General features: G+C 47.4%; 1 protein-coding gene across 3 annotated transcripts in view; it reads left to right on the top strand.

Moving 5' to 3' along the window:
• ADCY1 (adenylate cyclase 1) overlaps window positions 1–18,216 on the top strand; it is a 119,422-nt gene that overhangs the window by 33,760 nt on the left and 67,446 nt on the right. For all 3 annotated transcript variants that reach the window (XM_061996650.1, XM_061996649.1, XM_061996648.1), the window contains exons 2-3: window positions 1,313–1,462; window positions 16,190–16,308. In XM_061996650.1, the coding sequence (XP_061852634.1) occupies window positions 1,313–1,462; window positions 16,190–16,308 (269 nt within the window). The remainder of the gene's footprint in view (window positions 1–1,312; window positions 1,463–16,189; window positions 16,309–18,216) is intronic.

Raw genomic sequence — 18,216 nt, 5'->3', positions numbered from 1 at the left:
TCCTTACCATATGGGCTGAATCCAAGCCCTCAGCCCTAGCCCTGTTAGTGAGTGTTCCCTACAGCCACCTCAAGGGTTTCGTTTTGTCCTAACCGTGGTTGTGTTGCTGACGTAGCAGGACCTGCTGAGCAGCGCAAACAAGGGCAGTGGTCTCCTCTGCAGTACACACAAGCAGATCATGCAACAGTAGGGGTGTGCTGGCTTGGAATGTATAGCCTGGAATTAAGAAATAACTATTAATTGTATATTAAATGCAATATAAGGTGAATTGAGTTACGTGCTGTAATGTCATCCTTTGCTCTTACCATACCCGGACGTGACCAACTTTTGTGCCAGCTGATTTCTGATGTTTCTGAATGTATGAGTCCCATGAGCCCTTACCATGATGCTGTGGTAGCAACTGGAGTAAGACACTGAAAAGGCATTGGGTAAACAGGCCTTGCTGCCTCCTTTCCAAACAAACGCTGCGCTGCGTTGCAGAGTTTACCATCAGAAGACAGGCTGCAGCCATCAGAAATGAGCATGGACAGGCTGGTCTTAGATGGAGAGGTTGTGCAGAAACTGCTGTGGAGTTATTTAGGTTAGTTAACTAACTCTATCACATATTGTGAAAGCATTAAAAATATCCCCAGAAGGGCAATTGGGTCATTTCTGTGCCCTTCATCAAAGCACTATTGATAGAAGTCATTCCAAAGTAGTTCACCGAAAGCACTCAGCACCTCCTGAGAGGGCTGCAGCAGGATGGCAGCAGCGATGTTTTGGGTGGTTTCTCAGGAGGATACAGTATGGTTGTTAAAGGTAGAGCTATGGCAAGAGAAGCAGGTTTTCCAAGTGCCACCTGCACAATATGAAAGCTTTGGGGTACTGAGGAGTCACAGATCTTGTCAGTGCCTCGCTTCTCCACTGTAGAAAGAAAAGGGACAGTAATATCCCCACTGTACAAAGGCTCAGGAAACTAATTTCAGTCTTCTGGACATCTCACAATTGAACAAATACTGAAGGTTCTGCTCTCATTAGATGGGCGATGAAAGAGCCAGTGCTGAATGGAAGTGATAAGCTGCAGCTCAGCAGAGAGAAATGAACTGTGGCAGATGCAGAGCTCCGTGTTATGCAATGCAGTTTGCCCGGCCTCGTGCTTCACAGCACTTGGGTTGTGGGACGAGGTCCCAGTGCCACGGCCAGCAAGGCAGAGTTTTTAACAATGCTGCTCTTCTTCCTTTTTTTTCTGACTTTTTAGGGAAAAGAAATGCTGAGTGGGAATGTGACATTCTGTGTTTGTGCTTACATGTTGTGCTTGCTTCCTTCCTTACAGCTTGTGGCCAACGCGATCCTTTTTGTCAGCGTGAACTTGTATGGGGTCTTCGTCAGGATTTTGACAGAAAGGGCTCAGAGGAAGGCATTCCTTCAGGCCAGGAACTGCATTGAGGACAGGCTGAGGCTGGAGGATGAAAATGAAAAGCAGGTCAGTTCCTAAGCCTTCTTTCTTCCTCTCTGTTCCTCCCGAGATGTGTGTAGCCGTGTGCACGGGGTGCCAGGACACGGCTGCCGAGTGCACCGCAGGGCACGTGTGTTCCACTGGGAGGGAAGGGTCCTGCCACCCCTCTCACCCCCCAAACCCAGCTCCAGCTCTTCCTCCTCGATGCGTGCACACGCTTCATCTGCAGCACACACCGAGGTGCAGGCTGACCCCACGGCTGCTCTCAGCTCCGGCAGCCCCAGCGATGGGTGTTCTGGGGCTGAGGCAATGCTAGCACACAATTGCAATCTAAGAGCTGGGTTGGGGGGTTTCTGCATGGCTGTTTTTGGGGGGGTGTTAGATATGCTGTCAGTACCTCTGTCTGTAACCTGTTTGCATCCATGGTGCCTATGAACAAAAGCCCACAGGAGGACCAGGACCTGCACTGATAACACATGAGTACCTGTGATAACTACCTATTCCTTTTCACCAAAGCCACCTTAGCAGCTGGATGGTTTATTTCACACATTTTTATCAGTCAATCCTCAAAGCATTTGGAAAAAAATAAGGAAAAACCGTGCTATATTGCAGAGCTTGCTGTTGCTACTCACAGGTCTGAATCCTAAAGCTGCTGAGCTCTGCTCATCTGCAAGCTCTGGACTAGATTTCCCTTTCAGTCTCGAGGGCCACACTGGAATATAGAGCTGTACCTCCACTGACCTTTGTGGAATGAGGGTAACTTAACACCCAAAAAGGACTTCAGTGGTATTCAAACCTTGCTATACAAGATATGGGAGTTCTCAAAGCTTTTACCTCCTCACTTGCCAGTTTCTCTATCAAGTCTGCTCCTACACGTGGAGTAACGTGGGGCCTCGAGTACGTCCTGTTATGAGTTGAGCAAGTGCATTTTTATGACCTGAGCACAGTTTATAATAATTAGATGTTTTCTTTGAACAACTGCATGTCTTTGTAGGCTGTGTAAAAACAGTGTTAGGATTAAAGCCTTTAGGTTTGATTCTGGTCTTTTGTAATTCAAAGCTGCAGATTTCCAACTGTGCCACGAGTGAAATGTCAGTGGGGTTTAGGCACCCCTGACATTTGTGCCTTTGGAAACCCGCTTCTGGATCCACCATGAGAGCAACATTGGTTTCTCTGGTTAGCATATTATCAAACTGCCTTACTTTATATTTTATCCATGCGTACAGAAAGATGAGAAGGCAAAACATTACACATCAGTAGCATTGTTGTTGATAGTATCCCTGGAGAAGGCTGCAGATGCTTTTCCAGTGCAGCATACGGGTTGCTGAAGAGAACACACTTCCCTCCTACACTTGCGAAGTCAACCTTATGCAACACAGGCTAAAACTCAATATGCAGGTGAAATACATTAATTACCTGTCCAAAGTACCACCTAGATGCTCTGTGTGGCTGCTCTCACGCTGCTTTAGAGCACCTCTAAAGCCAGGCTGAGAACGAACACTTCGTTACACACTACAGCACTGCTCTGCAGTTGCTGTGGCACAACGTGGCCCCAGTTTCCAGCTGGCAGCACTCAAGAGTGTGTGAGAGGGAGCTAGGTGCAGCTGACCTAGTTCATTTGTGTGATCACTCCTGTGCTCTTGTTCTCTGAAGCACCAACGTTACATGGTGAGAAAGACGGGATTTTTTTCATCAGACCTTCTTGTCCAATTCTAATGCTCTGACCTCAACACCAGAGCCCTGTTACCTTGAGGGTTGGAATCCAACATGCTAAAGCCTCTCCCTGGCGCTTCTGGTGGGAAAGGACAGAATGTGCTCCTGGGTTTTGGACATGCAGAGCCTTCTGGAGTTGGCTGTGTTGTCTGTGTGAGGCAGATACCACAGCTGAAACCATGTGGCCTCTGTGTCCTACTGAAGGTGATTCTTCTCTTCAGAGACACATCTGTGGCAGTGGGCACACGGGATGATTTCACTAAGTCTGTCTCCATGAGCAGGAGACATCACGTTTTGGGGCTTTTGGAGTCCCAGTGCAGGAGCTTGCAAGTAGGCTTTGACAGTGTTCTGGGGAGAAGGGCAGTGGGCAGGCTCTGTCCATTTTACAACCCAGCCTGTCACCCCTTCTCTGTGGTCACAGCCAATCACTGGCCTCAATGCTGGCAGCACCCGTGTGTTCAGGTGCTGAAGGCTGGACCGCAGTTCCAGACTAACACCAGGAGTGAAGGGCAAGAACTCAGCTTCAGAGAAGGAGTGAATAATTCTCATCATTCCCTTGGGATCAGCCCCTTCCCTCGTTGCTTGTGCATCTCAGCAGCGAGGCCATCCTCTGCAGAGCACACAGCTGAGAATGAGTGCTGTGAGGTGGGTTCTGTTCCCTGGAGCTGCTCTTGTTCTGCTCCTGCTCACCCAGCCCACCTGAGCACATCCCATGCTCCATCCTGCATTCCACATCATCCTTTGCTCATCCTTCAGGCAAGGAAGGCATTGTCACCCTGCAGTGACAGATCCTGGAGTGGTGCTGAGCCCTGAGGAAGGTGGCATTGTTCTGAGGCCATCTCAATTGGAAGTGCAACCAGACCACGGTGTTTAAAGGCCTGTGGGTTGACACTTTCCATTTTCTAGTCTCTTCTTCAGCTTGGGTGTAGTTCTGTCCTCCCCTCTGATTTTGTAGTGCTGAATTTGGCTCTAATTATGCACTCTGTGAAACAGAACTTCCTTTTATTTGTCACAGACTTGCTGTCTGATGACTTGACTGGGTGCTCTTCAGCTCCTGTTCAGTGTTAAATTAGGAGTAAACATTCTGCATTAACCTTTTCCATGCCACTCATGACACTGTAGACTTCTCTCACAACCCCGCTGCTCACCTCTTTGTCCAGGCTGAGGAACTGTATGTATGCTGTATGGAAGCTGTTTCCTTACCCCAGTCTTGCCAACTTTGTAAGGAATCTTACTCTTCTCCCCCTTCCCCCTGACAATAAGAACATTTTAATGCATATGCATGGCAATGAAGCGTATAATTTCCATCAGTAAAGTGCTTGCTGCAGCACAGGCTGATGTGAAAAGTACCTGTTGTTTTCACGTAGGGAAGGCTGGGAAAATGTTTGTCTTTCTGAAAGCCTCCAAAGCCTATAACACCAGCTTAGATCTTCTCCCAAGCCTCTTCTCCCAAGTAAGGGTTGACAGGGCAAGAGGAAACAGCCTCAGGTTGCCCCAGGGGAGGTTGAGATTGGAGCTGAGGCAGAACTGTTTCCGTGAGAGGGGTGTCAGCCCCTGTGCCAGGCTGCCCAGGGAGCTGGGGCAGTGCCCAGCCCTGGAGGGATCCCAAAGCCATGGGGCTGAGGTGCTGAGGGCTGGGGGTTAGTGCTGGGCTGGGCAGGGTGAGGGCAGGGCTGGGACTGCAGCAGCTTCAGGGGTTATTGCAACCAACATGATTCTGTGACACCTTCACTGTTTTCCAGTTGCATAAGCACGTGCAGATATGTTTGCAGAACAAAGACCATCCTTCAAGCAACCCGTTTAGATTTTTCTTTCCCCCCTAAGTGTTCCTTTTGTGCCTGCTCACAGTTCGAAGTGACGGTAGGAAAGCAGCGCCGTCTCCAGGGTGGAGGGGATTTCTGTCTGAGAAGCAACTTGTGAGTTCACGTGTAGTGTGTCAGACCGTTGGGACTGGGGATATGTGTGTGGTGTGGGAATGTATTGCATTTCCTTGATTAAGTAGTTGTTTACCCCACCACAATGTGTGAAATTTAAGTTGATTACAGGCTTCAGCACAGGAAGCTGAAGGAAGCACTGAAAGTGGCAGGGAGTGAAGAGGCAGTGGGCTGAGACAGCCAGCTCTGTGGCTAGCTTCAGGGCCAGAAGCATTAGTTCTGCTGAGAGGAAGGGTTGTTCCCTTTGCTACTACAGCACCACGCTGCTGCAGTGATGGTGGCTCTGGGAGACAGACCAGCAGCACCTCAGCCTTGCTCTGCAGCCTTCCCATACATCCTCACCAGGTCATCTGGAGACAGCTGAATTCTCTTCATGCAACAGCCAGTCATGCATGCAGAGGGCTGTGCCTGTGTCTGTGTGTGTTCCAAGTGCTGCTGCCTTCGAGGGCCGTGTCCTTAACGTTGGGACACCAGGGCTTGGACGAAGGGCTGTTTGTGGGAAATGGAGTGATGGCGGCAAAGGATGCTGTGAGTGGCAGTGCAGAGCATTCTGAACTGCTCCTGAGGGTGTTTGGGGTTCAAATCCCCTGCTGGGCTCCCTTCAAAACAGCTTAATCTAGCTATTGCACACTTTGGGGACGTGCCCTGCCTGCTGTACCTCCGGGGGAAGGATGGCACCTGCAGCAGCCCTCTGATGGCTTTGCCTTCAGTTTCATTGCAAGCATTTCATGAGAAGAGGGTAAAAACATACAACCTTATGTTTGGATAAAGCAAACCACCTTGGACTTTCATTCTGGTAACAGGTTGCTGGGTTGGGTTTTTTTTCCCTTCCAATTCAGCAACCAAACTGAAGAATCAGATCGTTGCACCGCCTCAGGCAGAAGTAATTTCTAGGGTGCCTGATAGCGTGCTTATCAATGCTTAATCAGGTTCTCCTCATATCTCCCCATACTTTTTATTCTCAGCATTTTCCTCCATCTTTTTCTTTCATTGCATTGTAGAAGAACACACAGGCCCTGCTTCCATAATGATTCCCAGTGGCTCTCTGCATCAGCACATCGCCCCACAGCGCACATGTCACCTGGATCATGTGCTGGCACCAAAGCACATTCATGTCCAATTACCCCAGTGCACAGCAGGGAGGGGATCCTGGTTTGACACAGAGTGGAGGGTGAGCATAATACCTGATCCTCTGCAAAAGCTGCAGCCGGTGCAGGCTTTGAGGAGCGTAGGTGGACTCAGTGATTTTGGCTGAGAGGGTGAGCCTGTGCCACATTAGCCCCGTGTTCTCTGCTATGAGCGGGCTTGAAATTGGATTTATCGTGTCAGGGGACCACACAACTTCACCTCTTTGTTCTTTCCTAGGATCAGGGGAAAGGGAAAATAAGGAGCTTTATGATTTCAGGCTCTCAGCTTGAACTTCTGGGCTTCGTGCCCACTCATGCAGGCTGGCCAGCAGTGCCTCTCAGACAAATAGCAGCAGAGGTGGGAACTCGTCCTGCTCTCTGCTTTGTTTACCACCTTTGGCTTCTTAGATCCTTACAGAGAGCTGAGAGAAGCTGTTGGCTGCCTTCACCTTGCTGTGTGGCACCCTGGTCCATCTTCCACCCTTCAACAGGTAAGAGAGGTTGTTGCAGAGGCAGGTTGTTCTCTCCCACGCCACAATGGTTGCTCAGAAGCTTTCCCTGGCTAGCATCTGTCAGTCCCCAGTCCTGGATAGCCATGCACACTTCCATCCTTAGTGCAGCCAATAATGAGCCATAGGGCTACTCAGGTTAATTGCACACATTCAGCTTTTTCAGAAGGCAGCTTCAGCTTCTGCCTGAAACCATTGGGAACTGCCTGTTGCCCCTTGCAAGGCAGGGTGTAGCAAACAAATGCATTTTGCATCTCTGTTGCACCTCTTTTCATGCAGAATAAACATCTGATGGGAATGTGGTTAGTGCCAGACACTGCATTCTTTGGCATACCCTTGGGATTCCTCTTACCTAGCTGTGACCAAGTTAAAATGAGGCTTGTAATCTGACCTTCTAACCTACAGGCAACCATCTTTTGTAGTAACAGACATGTGCAAGGATACCTCCTCCCTTGTATCCTAAACACCTTGCTGAAGAGGAGGTGAGGCTTTTCCCTGGGATGGGGTGCCAGGGGTCACCTCAGCTTGGGGCTACACAGCTGTGTGATAAGAGAGAGAGGTGCCCTGCAACTGGACTTGGAGTCTCTAAGCATGGAAGCTCAGTAAGAAAGGGCATACAGCTGAAAATCACACAAAGGACATGTATTTTGTTTGCACTGGGGTTGCACTACACTACCCACATGCCTTTCATTTGCAGAATGCAACATATGGTATTACAGAAAAGCCTTACAAAAGCCTTTAAGCAGTCACACTCATAACAATAGGCCAGGGCAGTGCAATAACTATGTGGTTTAACTTTATTTCAGGCCCTGAATGCTTTCTGATGTTAGTGTGCATGTCAGCTAAACCCGTTACCAGCCATTTCCTTTTGGACACAAGCTGTAAACTATGGCAACTGATCAGGTTTCTAAAGGAAACAGGGCACAGAAACCTTGCTTCTCAGTGTAAGTCTGTGTAGTCATTCATGCTGAAACAGGAGGGCATCTTGTTGCAGCTTGTCTCTTTCTCATAGATGTATGTATGAGATACAGTCGTGCCCCCTCTGTTAGCTCATAGGTTGTAATGGATTCTGGCTTGTGTTGAGTAGAGTAGACAAACATAAATAGACAAGTTAGGAAAGAGTGGTTGTATCGTTCTAAAACCTGTCGATACTTTGGCTGTTACAAGCCAAATAAGTATTGTGAAGTTTGAAATGTGTTGTGGTTCAGCCAGCTGTCAGACACGCTGCTGGTGTTTGGCTTGGTGCATGTTTCAGTTTGTTTTCAGTACTCACTCTGGGATTTGGTTTTGGAGAGAACGGAGGTGGAGGGACAGATGAGAGCACCAGCCTGTCACTAGATGGTTGAAAACACCCTGCCATGGAGTTTGGGATGGATAAGGTCGTGGGTAACAGTTGCTAAGGCAAACTGCTATTGGTGAGAACACTGGCTGTGGAACATCACATCCTCAAGTTAAATAGTGAGAAAAGCACTTGAGAAGGACTTTCTTATGGCCAGTTTCTAAATCAAGAGCAATGTGCACAACAGCAGTGCTGTGTGGACACTCGTGCAGTGCTTTTTATGTATTTCAGTAGAATGCCACAGCCTAAGGTCCTGCATCCTCAGGAGTGACTCCTGATGCCCTTTCCTCAGCAGCAGGGAGGCTTTGAAATGTTAGGGAGCTTTAAAGTGTCGTTAGAAAAGTTCTCATACATGGGCTTATGCTGTTGCCCATGGAATCGTTTTTACCTCCAGAACAGCCCTAACTGTAAGACACAGCAAGCTAATGCTGTAACACAAGCTTGGCACAACTTTGGGTGGCCACACGTGCAGCAGTTTGCCAGGGGAGTGTCTGTGAGTGCTGAAGCACAGATGATGGTCCTCGGGAGCAGGGTGCTGAGCTGAGCACTCTGTGCACAACAGCACACTCTGCACACACACACTCTCACAGATGCTTCTCCTGTTCCTTTTGCTCAGCCTTCTGTGGAGATAAAGAGTCCCATGAAGTGCCAGTACCCCCCCCCATACTCAAAGGTAACTCATTTTGGAAGGGGGGGATTGCCGCCAGGAGTGAACTTTGGTCTGTCCATTTGAGTTCTTGATGAGGTTACCTCTTCAATATAAACTGATCTCACTTGGAGCTCCGCTTCTCTTCAGGCACATGTGGTTAGGAATGTCCCAGTTTGACCAGCTAGAAATGGACTGAGTCTGTGAGCCACGCTGGTTACTGTAAGCAGGTGGCCACACTGGTTGCCTCCTTGGCGTGGCTGTGGTTGGTCCTTGCCTCTGGAAGGCACTGAGACCTTTCTGCTGAGGGGTCAGGCTCGCTTCCCAGCGCTCCGATGACAAAATGAGGACAAACAGCAGAGGACAGAAGCTTTTAGAGTTTTCTAGCCTAGATTAGAAAAGTTCTGGATTCTTTCAAAGCAGAAGTGTTGGATCTCAGTCTCTTGAGATCTTGGCACCTCTTCCATTGTACTGCTTTGCGCTGTGGTTTGCTTTCAGGTTGCCAGACTAAAGGCCTCTGTGGCTTTTGGAAAGGGAAATGCTAACTGATTACCACTTCATGTGTCTGTCTTAGGTTCTGAAATTGCTGCCTTTGACCTCAGGTTCCTGGGTTTTTTTAATAATCCTCATTCTGCCTACACTCAGTACTGAGCTCAGTTTCTGTCTCTGGCAATCAAAGCCCTGATCTTTCCTGAAGAGTTCCCCTAGCTCCAGTTCCTGGAAGGAAAAGCAGTGAGTGGCATTGTCTCTGCTATGTGTGTTTGAAGGATGATTCCCTAATTGCTGATCATCCTCTCACTGGAGGTTGCACCCAGGGAAACGTTCAGACCGCTCTTTTCCTTCCTTGTGTTCACTGAAGAAAGGCAAAGAGTTTTGCCACTGCTTTGGGGTTTTTTTCCCCTGCCTTGTCTTGTTTTCCTCCATCTACTTCTGCCTTCACAGAGCACGATGTGGTGTTGCACACCTGATTTGAAGGAGTCACTCTGAAGAGATAATCACTGCTGGAGTGGAGAAATACCCGTCCTTAGCAGCAAACACCACCGTAAAGGAGGGTTTCGGGTTACCTGCTCCTGATGTCTGGTTGTATCCGTATGGCTACTTGCCTGCACTACAGCGAGGCAAATAAAGATGCCTCTTACTACTCAGAATCTGTGCTTGAGGTGGCAGCTTTATGGACGGTCCTTGATGGCTCTGACAGTAATAACGACTTACTGATCAACACAACTTTTCAAGAGATGCCAGGAAGGTTCTGAAACATTGCCACCTCGTGGCTTTTACAAAAGCACCGCCTTTAGTAACTGCTTTTTCCTGGGCTTGGGTGGAAGAAAGGGCACAGCATCATGTGAAATAACTCGCCAGTTAAATCTGCTGCCTTTCTTCTCCAGCTGACAGGAAGGGTAAGTGAATCCTCGCAGGCTTTCACAGTTTTCTTGCAAGCCTTGCACTAGGCTTATTTTGTTTCTCTTTTTGTTTGTTTGTTTTCCTATCTGGGGATTAAATGTAGGGATGTGTAATACAGGGATGACTGAGACCATAAACCCACTAAACAGTGAACTTACAAGACATAATTAGGTAGCAAATGGTAACATTTGGGATGTACTTTGGAGTCCCTGCTGACTAGGGAGGAGCTGAATCTCAAAATTATATGGATGAGCTGACTTTGAAACAATTGCTATTAATACTTCATGTGCATGTCTGATGCTCGTTGTCTCCAGGCAAAAGAATGCTTTTACAATGTGGTGGCACCTTCCATTGACTTACAGCAACAACAGAAAAAGACCTGTGGTAGGCTGCAAAAATTGGTGGGTGACATTTCATGCTTTATACTGTAAAAAACTTTGTAGATTATCACAGTGCTCCTTTCTTTGGTCATCGCCTTTTCTTATTTCTTTTCTTCCTCCATTTGTTCCTTCTCTCTTTCTTTCTCTCTCTTTCTCTCTCTCTCACTTTCTCTCCATTTCTTTTTATCTTCTTTCCCTCTCTTCTTGTCTTTTCGCTTTTCTCACTTTGCTTTTGGCTTGTTTTTGCTTTGCTTTTGTTTTGCTTTTGTTCTGCTTTGCTTTGCTTTGTTTCTCCTCTCCTCTCCTCTCCTCTCCTCTCCTCTCCTCTCCTCTCCTCTCCTCTCCTCTCCTCTCCTCTCCTCTCCTCTCCTCATGCAAAAAGCAGTGGGTCACAGGCATGCAGTGTATCCTGAATAAATGTGGTTCATTGCCAGGCAGTGTGGAAAAGGACCAGGATCTGGAGTGCCACCCAGGGTTACTGCTTTCCTCAACATGAGCTTGGGAGCCTCTGAGTCCTATTTGGAGCAAGGTCGATGAGACAGAGCTCCCTGCAAAGCCAAACAGCAAAGTTTTCTGCATGGCACTTCAGCAAGTTGAGGCTTTGCAAAATGAATTCCACTAGATGTGCATCTAGAGTAGCATGAGAGCACAAGGAGCAATGAGATTCCAAGCACCAGGGAGACGAGAGCCTGCAGCTTTGAGGCAGTGCACTGCATCTTGCGTGGGGAAAAAATGATATTTCCACTCCTCACCTCTTACAAAAAAACCCTCAACCATCAAAATCATCCCCAGAAAACCTCACTGGCAACGAAAAACATCTGTTTCAGTCTTCTAAATAGCTGACTGATAAGAAAGTCTGTAAGCACTAGATCTTGCATGTGAAAAAAAGAGACATTCATAGAATCCCTTCTTTACCTCCTCCCAGAAAAAGCCAGAGGGACACATCACAGTGGAGATGAATGTGTCCCTGTGAGAACTGAACGATGGACTGTGAGAAGGTACTGATGTCTTTCAGATGCACCATGGCAACAGCCCTGGTTTATCAAGTAGTTTGTAAATATTTTAGCCCTCAATGTTGTGTCGTGCTTTGAGGAGCTCTTCCCAGAGCTGTAGTAAAGAGAGGGGTTATTTTGGTCACAGACTATAGAATCACAGAATCACTGAATAGTTTGGATTGGAAGTGACCTTCAAGCTCATCTCATTCCACCCTCCTGCCGTGAGCAGGGGCACCTTCCACCAGAGCTGGTTGCTCCAAGCCCCATCCAACCTGCCCTTGGACACTGCCAGGGATGGGGCAGCCACAGCCTCTCTGGGCAGCCTGTGCCAGCGCCTCACCACCCTCACAGGGAAGCAGTTCTTCCTAATATCTAAATCTCCTCTCTTTCAGCTTATGGCCATTACCCCTTGTCCTCTCCTACAAGCCCTTGTACAAAGTCCCTATCTTTGGCTTTTCTTGTCAGCCCCTTTAGGGACTGGAGGCTGCTCTAAGGTCTCCCTGGAGCCTTCTCTCCTCCAGGCTGAACAGCCCCAGCTCTCGTCTTGTCTTCGTAGCAGAGGGGCTCCAGCTCTCTGATCATCTTCATGGCCTCCTCTGGACTAATAATGTCCAGGAACAGAGTTTGCATGGAGAAGCAGGGCAAGTGCATCCAGTTTGTGGGTAAGAAGTTGTGAGGGATCGTCCACCCTCAGAGCAGGCAGTAGCAGAGAAGGGAGGGAGTGCTGGCTGGGAACATTAAGACATTTTTGCTGCATTTCAGTCTCCTTTTCTGATGAAGGGAGAGGGAATTCATAAATTATTTACAGCTTGCTGAAGGAATTTGAGAATGTATCACACAGTCATTTCCCATACAGGAGTCAAAATAAATCATTTTGTACAAGAGGAATAGAATGTGGCGTTGGACTGGATGATATTGTTTGGGGAGCTGTGTGGAATCACTATAAATCAAGGATGAAAGTTTCAAAGGAACCTTTAGAAAGCCAGCAGTGTTTGGAAGAAGGAGTAAAATCAGAAAGACAGTGATTTTCACAATGAAAAGCCAGAACTTGAGTGATTAATTTTCCCCAGGTCCAAGCCGGAGTGAGAGCTGCAGTGCAGGCGCTGGTGCTTGCAGTCAGGGTTGAGAGCGTTCCAAATCACAAGTCGTCATACAGGGTCTTTTTAGCCACTAATAATGGGAAACTGTTAATTTCTTTTCCCTTTCTCTGCCTTTGCATCTTTCCCTTCCCTGTCCTGTCCATAGTGGTGCTAGAATAGTGCCAAGCTAACACCAACCCATTCCTAATTGGCTCGGTGTGTGCATTCCGACTTGCCCCAAAGTCAAACGAGTGTCTTTTCCTTCTCCTCCCCCTCGTTCTCTCATTTCTAGCAAGGCCTCGTTGCTCTGGCAGAAGGAGATCTGGATGTTTTTTCCTAAATCGAGAATCCTTTCCAAAATTAACGAGGTCTTCATTAATGGTGCAGAAATGCTGATTAATGAGGATAAGACAGTTGGCAGAGGCATCCCAGTTTGGCATGCCAAATGCCAGGCTAGGACGGGCAATGTAAGATACCAATGTAATGAACAGTGCTGTGACTGAAGGAGGCAGAGGGAGACAGAATCCTCATCTGTCATCCTGTTTTCTCAGGGAGTTTTGTGCAGGGAATGCAAAATCCTTGACAGACAACTAGAGTGTCTGAAAAGAGCCTCTTTTTCCCAGCATGTGGGTTCTCCAGAGCACGTTAATGCTGAGTGAGCCTTTACAGCAGCAGGAGAGGGGACAAGTTCCTGAAATACAGTGACACAGGACCAGGATTCGGTTTTCTGGGTAGAACCAGCTGTGAGAAGCCTAAGCAGCACTGCAGGTCAGGGAGGAGGGCGCGAATGTGGAAACAGCTTTCTCTCTGTACTTGGCCCCGTGTTTTGGGGCGTGCCACGTGTTGAGGCTGCTTCACTACAGCATCATTTGTCACCGGTAACGAGGTGTGTGTGTCGTTTTATTCCAGTCAGAGTTGCTGCTGGTTGATTAGCGCTCCCTGTCTCAGTCTCTCGGTGCTTCCCTGTCAGCAGCCGTCCCAGTCGGAGGCAGCAGCCGCTCAGGCGTGAGTGTCACCACACGGTGACCGGCCGTGCTTCAGTGCTGGCACTTGTTCCCTCCGCTGCTCGACGCAGCCATGCACAGCCAGCTTTCCTTTTACCTTGTTTCTCACATTATTTCTATACTCAGGAGCAAAAGCCAACCCCAAAGCAGAGTGATGGTAGGACTTGCTGAAGAGAGATGGAGGTGCAGCCCTGACCCTGACCTTCCAAGGGCTATGTTTGGCATCCGTGAGTTCACTCTCGTGCCGCCAAGCCCTTGAGCATCCCTTAGGCTGACCCAAAGGGCAACACTGCTTTGTTTGACAGATCAGAGGGGGGGTTTGTCTCATTTAATTGCTTTATACTCACCCTAGAGAGCCAGATGATGTCTTTCATTTACTTTCAGTGCTTCGAGACTTTACACTGGGAGGTTATTCCTTACATTTTCCTATCTCCCCTCGGGTGACAACTCTTTACAGCCATGACACTGCCTCCCTTCCTGGCCAGAAAGGTCAGCAGTGGTCTTAAAGGTGTTTCTATGAAATCCGTAATTGAGTCTTCCCTCTCTTGGCGAGCCTGAGGCTGATAACCCTCTTTGGAGAGACTCGACAATTCTCCCTCGGTAATCCGTCTTTTCTGGGATTTTTTTCATCTTTAATGCGGAAAGCAAACCACCACAAACTGATACAGGGTTTTTGTAAGCTCCAGACCTTCAGGTCTTCCAGCAGTGAAGCTGACTCCTGTATTTCTGCAGCCTCCCTTAATGCACCTGCAGGTTTCAGGGCTGTGCAGAGCTCTCCAGTGCTGCCTTCACAGGAAGGGTTGTTAACCCTTCCCGGGCTTCTGTGCCTGTTTGCTGTGTGCTGCACAGCTCATCTGTCAGGTTTTTATTCACATGCAGTTGTGCTTACAGGCCATAGATGAACTATTCAGTCAGCATTGGTCTCTGTAGGAGTCTGTGTGGCTGTTCCTTTGTCTGGCTTTCCAGGAGACAGAAGTACTTGCTCTCACTCTTTACTCTTGGAATGTACTTACCTGTTTCAGCAAAATGGCAAAGAGCTTGTTGAACATGGCTACTGAAGGAGAAGTTGTGGTGAACATTTAGTCCTTACCAGATGACGTAGAGTGGGCAGCCAGGATCATACTTAACGAAATTCCAGCCTCTGGAGTTGATACTCTCTGGTGCACCAGGGAATTTAACCAGCAGTCCAGACTTCTCTGGATTCTCTGACAGGTGGTCAGCTCACTTTACAACCTCAGTGTATTTCAGTTCAAACAGTAAATCAACTGCAGGACTCAAGCGGTGGGAAGCAGAGCTTCCCAAGATCCACTGCTGGCAAAGCTGTGTGGGATTGTAAGCCAAACTTTGAGCTACTCAAATATAATCCTGCTGCAGAGATATAAGCATACTTAATTAAATTAACATACAAATTATAGTCATTAACTCTTTCCTGGCAGGGTGTAAGACTGTTTGTTTAATGTGAAATCAATACATGCATAAACTGTGAAGTATTGGATGTATCCTTTGACATGTTCGTAGTGTACATACAAGAACAAGAGGAAGCAGAGTTAGCTATTGAGCCTTAGCCTCAAGTCCACGTGAACTGCCACAAATACATCAAGGAACTTTAGTCCAAAGTAAGTACCAGGGCAGTTCTGCAAAGTTTGTCTTGTTCATTGGTGACAGAAATATTCAATTGGTCTTGGAATGGAAAAATTAGAAACCCTTTGAGTATCATTTGGGGGATTTAGCTGATGCATGAGTGCGTGTAAGCAAGTCCAAGCGCTTATCTGTGCAGAGGGACACCCTCTTCTGAGTGTCTGTTGTTGCTCCTTGTTTATTTAATGTCATTTCCATGTAGAAAACCTTGGTAGATATCTGAGGGACACCTTACAACACCTCAGAGCACCTGCTGCAAGTTTTCCAGGTGTTACCTATGAATGGGCCAGAACAGGTGAAAAAAACTACCTGGGCCTTTATACCGGCAAGATCCCAAACATTCGAGGTCCCTTTTATGCAGGTCAGTGGCCCATGCTAAAAATCTCACTGTGAGTGTAGCAAGAAGAGATGTGTTCAACCGGGAACTTGTGCTGATATGTTTCATTCCTGAGCTGACTGGGACAGACATTGCCACGCTGCATGAGCTGCCATTAAAACTGTACTTTTGTTGCAGTTCTGCTGATTCAGACAGCAGATAAATCTGTCATCTACTCTGGCTGCTTAATAACCAGCTGTCATAGTCCTTGTAATGTAACACTTTCATTAGATTCAGAAATAGGACACACAAAAGGATGGCAAATGATCCTGGAAAGCCGTTCCCAGACAGATAAGTGCTGCTAACAATAAAGTGAGTTGTTATTGTTAGCATTGTGATGTTAATGAAAATTGTGGACAATTATCTGCTCTTGAAGCTGCCTCTTCCCTCTCTGTATAGCTTTTTTACCATTTATTTATTCTTTTTTAGTGCAGAACACTTTAAAAAAGACACCCACAGGGTTTGCAGGAGTTGGAGAGCGATGGTTCCTGTTCTTTACGCAGGAAGCAGACTGTGTTAGGGAGAGGAGGACCTGGAGTTGGCTGGTTTCAGACTAGAATAATGGGCACAGCACTACACCACAAACACTGATGTTGTCTCCATTTTCTTTTAGGAACGTCTCTTGATGAGTCTCTTACCCAGGAATGTTGCAATGGAAATGAAGGAAGACTTCCTGAAGCCTCCTGAAAGGATTTTCCACAAGATTTACATCCAAAGGCATGACAACGTTAGGTAGGCGTGATGCAACCCGTGAAATATTTCAAAGCAGAGGCTACTAAGTGTGAACACAGGGATGTGCAATTGCAGCCGGGTCTCAGAGGGAAAAACATCCCAAACGAGCAGCACGGGGAAGGTTCCTCATTTATGCAGAGAGGGAGAATGGCAGCACATGGGAGACTTCATAGTCCTCTCAGAAGACAGCAGTAAATTGATGAATGGCTTAGAAGTGTAGTGTGGGGAGGCAGAGAACCTGTTTCAAGCAGTCATTCTTTCTGCATTGCAGTACCCTTTGGCTGAACAGGAGTGTTTCTTTGGCATGGTGTTTTGCTTTTCCTGACAGAAGGATTACTTTTAATGCAGTAGATTTGCTGGCTAATAGCATGGAAACACAGCAAGTAAGTGGGATGTCAGCTTTACAAAAGGTATGTTTGTCCCCATCATATGAGCATTCCTCCTCAAAGTTTATTGGCTGTTCTTGTTCTCCTTCAGTAAAAGACTGTGGTGCAAATGGCCTTGTTTATACTGGTTGTTGTGCACTCTCATTTGCTATTCTTCTCTGGCCCCCCAACCAAGTTCCCTAAAGGCCCTGTCTGAGTGGTGTTTTATCATACTGCCTCCAGCTCCTTTTTCTCCAAGTGCCTTCCTTCTGCACCAAAACCAGTGTCACAGAGGTTTACTTGGTGCCAGCCTTGCACTAAGCTGGGTGCAGCCATAGTAAGCGATACCACAGGGCTGCCTTGATTTGCAGAGTACTACTCAGGTGACAAAGTGAACTGAGTCCTTTCTGTCAGGCTTCAGTCTGTCTCCCATTGAGCTGACTAATGTTCCCAAGGATCACTTCCCAGTGACTAAGGTGCAGCAACTCAAAGCAGTTATGTCAGTGAGGGAAGCAGAGATGTGCATGATGAGAGTGTTTGGAAGACTGACCAGTTAGGTCAGTTCCACACTGTAAAATTCAACATGATTGAATTTTTTGATTAGCAGCTCACTTCTTGCTAATGGTTAAACGTTACAGAACGTTGGCCATGGTCACTATGTGTACAGAACCCTTGGTTTTTGGTAATCAGTTCAAAGTTATCTCGAGTGGACAGTACCCAAGAGCTGGTGCTGCAAGGTTAGCAATGTTGGCTGCAGGCTTTGGTGGTTCTCAGTTGCCAAATCCCATGAACACATCCAAGGATGAGGCATCCACAACCTCTCTGGGCAACCTTAACTCTTTTCAGTTAGAAATCACTTCAGACTTCCACCTTGGTACCCAGGATTTCGGTTTCCTTTTCTGCAGTACAAAGCATTAAACTCCTTCAACATCAATTGCAGATTTGTGTGGGGAGAGGGGGCAGTTTAAAACTGACTTTATATTTCCATTTGAGACTAAGGGCATCAGTGAATGTGGCCCTTAAAAGAGCACTGAATAGGTGATTTTCCTACACAGAAGGACAGTGCTGTCAGAGGAACTTGCACAGGTCCTGGGAACTGTAGTGATTTATAGAGGAGAACCCTTTTCTCCTCCAAAGTACTCATGTTCAGCAAATGAGAAATGCCTGCTGAGAAGGACGTGTGCAAGCTTGCAAAAGAGACAAATCACTAGTCCTTTGCCTTTGAAGGTCAGATAATGGTACAAGAAAAAGCTGTTACCCATGGCAGCTCTCTGTATGTGTTTGTGTCTGTGCAAAAAGCAACAAGACATTTTCCCCAGGACAGTTTTATTGCCTCCTGTCTACACTGTGTATAGGACAGTGATTAAACCAGAACATGTTCATCTGTGGAACTTTCCCGAAGAAGAGGCCAAATGGAGTTGTCCCAAGTTGATGAAAGTCAGTCCTTTGCCAACAAATTCTTAACTCTATGGATACGCTGCTGCTTGTCCTGTGCTGCGTGGAACACCGGGGTGTTACCCAGTGATCCTGAGGAAGATACAGC

Source organism: Colius striatus, chromosome 5, assembly GCF_028858725.1.
Source record: "Colius striatus isolate bColStr4 chromosome 5, bColStr4.1.hap1, whole genome shotgun sequence".
NCBI classification, from domain to species: Eukaryota; Metazoa; Chordata; class Aves; order Coliiformes; family Coliidae; genus Colius; species Colius striatus.
Note: the sequence above shows the minus strand (reverse complement) of the source record. Positions and strands in the feature narration are given on the sequence as shown.